The sequence below is a fragment of the Kryptolebias marmoratus genome, linkage group LG12, assembly GCF_001649575.2.
Source record: "Kryptolebias marmoratus isolate JLee-2015 linkage group LG12, ASM164957v2, whole genome shotgun sequence".
Taxonomy (NCBI): domain Eukaryota; kingdom Metazoa; phylum Chordata; class Actinopteri; order Cyprinodontiformes; family Rivulidae; genus Kryptolebias; species Kryptolebias marmoratus.
The window spans coordinates 5,947,410-5,953,409 of record NC_051441.1 but is presented as its reverse complement, the minus strand read 5'-3'; the positions used below and the strand labels follow the sequence as shown (position 1 = coordinate 5,953,409).

At 36.2% G+C, this 6,000-nt stretch overlaps 1 protein-coding gene across 2 annotated transcripts in view; it reads left to right on the top strand.

Moving 5' to 3' along the window:
• Positions 1–6,000, top strand: part of si:ch211-278a6.1 (SRC kinase signaling inhibitor 1) — a 107,282-nt gene that overhangs the window by 63,750 nt on the left and 37,532 nt on the right. For both annotated transcript variants that reach the window (XM_017433524.3, XM_037978784.1), the window contains exon 4: positions 2,993–3,019. In XM_017433524.3, coding sequence (XP_017289013.1) covers positions 2,993–3,019 — 27 coding nt within the window. The remainder of the gene's footprint in view (positions 1–2,992; positions 3,020–6,000) is intronic.

Sequence of the window (6,000 nt, the reverse complement as noted above, 5' to 3'; positions counted from 1 at the left end):
CCCTCCTCCTCCTTTTTGGGAAGATTTTTATTGCTGTAGGTTTCCAAACTTGGCTTCTATCCCAAATCATTATTATGTACTAATAGTCATGGTGAATTCACATTATTCACAATACTCAGAAGAGTGATCCTGTAATATTTATACTACAGAAACATATAGAAGTTAGGATCCAGCTTCTTTCTCTAAAGCTAGTTTATGTAGTATTAAACAAAAGTTGTTTTCCAATGTTATTTATTTGGCTTCCAATGATATATATAAATCCTCAAAATTGAGCCACCGTGATGATATTGGAAATAGTTTTGTCCCACAATGCTGAGCACAAAGTAAAATGGTCAATTTCTCTAAGCATAGCAACAATGATCGTTTATTTTGCTTCCTGGAACTTGTCTGAGTAGAAAAACAATTATTATAGTGGTTTCACAAATGCACTGCAGACATGAAATTTCTAAACATGTCTCAGAGGGCCTGCTAACAACAACCTTAATGTCCACAATGTTTGTTACGTTCAGTCTCGACTTGTTGGTGAATTTTTCTTATTCGGTTACCGAGCAATAAGTACTTTTCTTTTTTTTTTTAACCATGCATAAATGTAATACATGTAAACAGATCTCCTCTAGAGAATAATGAGTGAGTGTGCATGCTGATAGCATTTTCTTGTTTGGTTCTCTCTCCTGCCTTGTTGCATTTTGGTTTTCACTTGTATATCAATATTATTGATTTGTCTGAATATATGCAATATACAGCTGATGGCAAGAAAAAAAACATCATTCTGTACTTAAATAGAAAAATGGTGTTTTTCACAGTGCACCTTTAGGTTTTTGTTCTACCGGTTGTGTAGTTCAAAACATTTCCAGTTGGGAATCCATCTTTTGTGGAGGATCCCTTGGAGTGAAGTTTATTTGTTTAAAAATGTACAGAAACTCTAAACCTGGTTAACTTCAAATTTCTTAGCAATAATAAATAAAACGGCCTTTGTTTGCTGGATTTGTTCTTACTAAATAATGTCATTCTGAAGTCTCTCTAAGTTGCTCTCTGCTAGCCCATCTTTTTGCTACTTATTCTCTGTGCTAAAATTTACTGTATTTTAATATGGGTAAGATTACAAGAAAGCTGCTCTCATTTGCATATTTTTAAGCTTTTCTTTTCCAAAAGCAAAATAAATTTCAAAGTGTGACTGAAAAGTGGCCCATTAAAGTCATAGCCACTTTAAAAGCACTGTGAGGTTGATTCTCAACTTGAATAACGTTCATTTTTTGTTTAACCACAATGTTAACTGCATTAAACAACCACACATAAATTAAAGACAATATCTGTGCTGTTGTTTCGGCCAAACATTTATGCACAAACGATTAGAGAATAAAGTTAGTACACTTTCTCAGTTTTTTTTCCTCCAAAATTGTAGCTCCATTCCTTTCCTTGTCTCTGCCTCTTGCATATAAAATCTGGACTCGCTTTGTGACTGGAGCATGAAGTGAGTCAAGATCACTCCCAAGATCTGGACCTCCTACTCCTACATGGTGCGTGCAGAACTGGGTATGCAAGAACACAGCAGACAATAACATGCTGTTGAGGGGAAATATTGTAACTCTTTCCTGCATTAAGTAGCTAAAATTTGTCTTAAAATTGTCAAATTACAGCATCTGCTCACTCTGAAAGAATGCAATTTAATGTTGCCATTTTGAGCTGCACTCTGTTCAAGTTCCTCAGAAAAAAAGGCCATTTTAAGTTCAAAGTTTACAGAAAATGTTATAAACAGAGTCACTTAAATGAGTTTGAGCACAACATTGATTGGGTTTTCGTTGCACAGAGACACAGCCTTATTTGCTGTTTTTTTTAAACCAGAAACATTTACCTCTTTTGTTAAAGCTTCTTTAAGATGAAGATAGTCATTTTGCTGTACTGTACAAAAAGATGTAGAACATAGTGAGGCATCAATCAAATAAGACAACATTAAGGTTCAATAAAAGAGCATGAAATGATATTTTACACTACAATAAGTCAGTAATCACCAAAAACGCTTGATTGTGTTTATGAGAGCAACCCAGGTCTTTCTTGAGACTACTAAAGGCAAATAATAAAAAACTTCACCAACTACCATAAATCAAAACTTGCCTGTCACTTTATATTCATCCGAAGTCGGGGTAATGTGGGCTCTGCAGAAGAGAGGCTGAATGGAGTGAAAATTGCCTGCAGATAACAGTAAGGACTAAAATAGGGATTACAATTCAATTCAAACAATTCAGTTTCATGAACTCTGCTCAAACTCATATTGCATGTCATACTAAGATATGTCTGGGGCCATTGGTGGCTTGACCTGGTTTTAACTGTAGGGTAATTGTGGATTATTCGAAAGCTCATTTCTCGGGCATGTGCCAGCGTGTAAGCACCTTTTTGTTACATGTCAGAACCGCAGGAAGGGCAAATGAGTAGATGCCAGATACAGGATGCGCTGCTGCAAATGAGCAGGTGAGGTGGCAGGGCTCAGATGAGAAGAGTGCTGCAGGTGGATGAAGAATGGAAGAAACGGGAGAGGTGAAGCATGAAGTGCTTGTTTGCCCATTGTGGAGTCTGGGAGGGAAGCCAACACTGCAACAACAGAGTGCAAGAACAAGAGTGGCTGTGGTTTGATTTGATTTCACTCATTTCATTTCAAATGGTACAATCTTGTTTCAGGTATACTGTAACCTGATGTCAGAAAAACACTTCCTCCACTATCAACCAATCAATGCTCATGGCTTAAACACATACATTAAATGAAGCTTTCTGTAACATTGTTTTAAAAATCATCCAGAATCGTCAGATAACGTTTGTATTGCAACCATTTTTTTCAAAGGTTGCCTGCAGTTTGACTCTTCACTGCAGCTTATGTACTGTATGATTTTCTGCCATAGCTTATTTTTTATTAAGTAAAAGCCAAACCAATTATTACAGGATTAACTTTTTCTGTATGTCTCCTTCCTTTCCCTTATTTGTCCTTCATGAAACTCTGCAGCAACAACCCAACTACTGGAGCTTTAAGGTCAGTTCTGCGAGTCTAAGTGTCACTGTGCGTTTGTCAGTGTTCTGTCAGTTACATTTCTGTGTGTGTGTGTTTGTTTTTTGTTGGGTTTTTTTGGCATTATGTCAACACTCAGCTCTGTGTTCACTTGACATCTCCTGATTTTCTGGGCAGCGTGTATGTGTATTTCTCTGTGGTCTTGTGTGTGCTTATGTGTAGTTGTGGAGGGAGAAGTTATAACAGCTTAAACTTCTCCATCTTTATTTAATTCTGAGTGGATTTATGTTGCTTCTGTCAGCTGCTATTAATGGCCTGAAGTCATGTGATCCTGTAGATTGAGATGTTTTTGATGTGCACCAACAAAATAATGCTCTGATTTACCACAGAACCACGGATTTTAAAGTGGTATAGGATTGTAGATCTGACTGTAGTCTGTTTGCTTGTATGCAAGGTCACATGCATTACTTTATTTTACCTCATAGAGACCAGTAGACATACTACTGTCTAAACACAATAGGATAAAAGATGCATTAATGTAAGGAACAATCTTGAGGCTTATCTGAGGAGCACCATTCGCTGAACCCTTGCTCGCAATATCATTTGGACAGGGTGGAAATGTCACTAAATATCAACAGTCATTTGCCCGAACCCCATGGGGAGGTGTAAAGCAATTTAGCCCTCACTCCCACATCCTTTAAACCTTTAAAGAGTATTATGCAATGATTTTGGAGTTCCATTTGTCAAATCTCACACAAAACCAAGAGATACTAAAATCTGCAGGAGTTTCTGTTACATATATAAAAAGTAAAACATGAATCTAACCTCCAAATAGTTAGTTTTATTTTTCTGCTTTGTTTTTTTTTAACAAAGTGATCACATTTAAAAGGGAATTGCTTATATTTAAACTAAAACTGTTAAAACGTGTTAAAATTACAGGTACCAATCATATATCTTATAGTTATATATATATATTTTTTTTTAATCTGGAGGATAAATACTTGTCACTGTTGCTCTCAAAAAAAGCTTAGTTTTCATTATGATCTTGTAGATTTGTGCCGATTACAAGATTTGTACCGATTCACGAACCTGCATAATGCAACAGCACAGTCTGAACAGCTGTGTATCAATGCAGTTTCAGAATTAAATCTGACTGCAACAGCTTAAGATTTTGTACTAATAAAATCTTATTTGTCCAATAATTAGGAGTCAGAAAGCAGATTTGTTTCTACACACAGGCACCCACTATAAAAGATGACAGAAAAGTAAAAGCGTAGTTATATTTTTGTATAAAGAACAAATTCCATCTTCATTTCTTACACAGACAGCTCTTGTTCTGGCTCCACGTCCTGCTGTTTAGCTGTATTTTCTTTAATGACACCTATCATTCAGGAGGTAAAAATGACAATTAAGAATTAAAAAAATGTACTTAGAGCAATTTGAATCACTTAATATTCCAGGAAAAAAAAGGTTAATTTATGTTTTTTCTTCACGATGTAGAAAATACATTTGGCTGCTCACTGCTGAGTTACTAAAAGTGTATTAAACACATCTGCTGCTGACAAGTTTATTAACTTTCCACTAAGCCTAATTTTTTGGGTTATTTTTAAAGATTAATTGTGAGTCAGATTTCATGAAAGTGCTTTGCAGGGTTAAAACGAGACCTGTTTGTGAGCGGCTATTTTTTATTAGGTTATAAGTAATTAGTCTTAATAACTGACATGGAACCATTCTTTTGCTTTGAATCTGAATGTGTTGAATTAAAACTCATATTGAATTGCGTTGTATAACGATTTGAAGGCTGAATCATATCTTGTAGTATGGGTTTTTGCTGCCCACATATCTTTTATGTATCAACATGTTGGCAATGCATCGAGATGCGTATTGTATCGGCCACAGACCAGCAACGCACAACTCTACCTCGTACAAGAAGTAGCTGCATTGTTGATCACACTATGTTGCTTTGCTTTATGAAGCCACCAAAACTGTGATTAACTGTGAGAGAATTTCTAAATTAGCAATGCAACATGTCGAAAATGTACTATATCAACAACTAAAATATTCCGTGTAGCAAATGTTCTGAAGATGTTTGCTTCTCATACACAAATTCTTTGACACCTTTTTCTGCTCCTAATCACTAAAGCTTCTGAAGGCCACGTCCTACTCTCACATCCCACCAGCTCTAATCTAAGCTCAACTCTCCCTGGATTCCCATGTTGTAAACAAACACTAAATTAAACTGCTATCAGGACTGCACTGTACTACAGTTTATTTCTTTTGGGTTTTTTTTAACGTGCGTGGAGAAATATGCACATGGTAGATCTTATCAGAAAATAGCCTGCTTGATTTAGACACACTTTAAAGTTTATTGATGACAATTACAGGTGCTGAACACATTTAATGGGACATAGAATTCACACCAATTTCCCAGGCCGTTCTGTAATCTGTCAGAGAAACTAATTCTGCAGCTGGAAATCTCAATCATCATCTTTCCTCTTGAAGAGAATTCAATTTTTCTTCCTCTCGTTTCACATGCTTCATCAGTTTACAATTTACAGGGATCTGACAGGGCCATCAGTTCTGTGCATTGATGACTCCAGGTCCCCTGAAGAGAAATTACTCCATTGTCATGGGAGGATTTTGTGTCCAAAAGATTAGACTGGTAGTTAAAATGTTGAGGAGAATTAATTGAAATGGGGAAATGCTAATGCATGTGAGATACATAACTGTTAGGCAGCTGTTTTCTCTCAATTTTCTAAAAAATAAAAAATTTGACAACTTATAGCAGTAAAAAAAAGATAGCAGCTGAAAAATTAAACCACCTGGATGCGACTGTAGGCTTTGTTAGCAAAGACTCAGGTGAAGACGGATAAGTTGACAGAAATCATCTTTGCAAGACTGTGAAGCGAGCTTTAGAGTTATGGGGAAAACAAGTGAGTGACAAAGGGATAAAAGGTGTAAAAGGAAGACATAACTCGGGGCAAAGACAAACCGAAGCTTCTGAG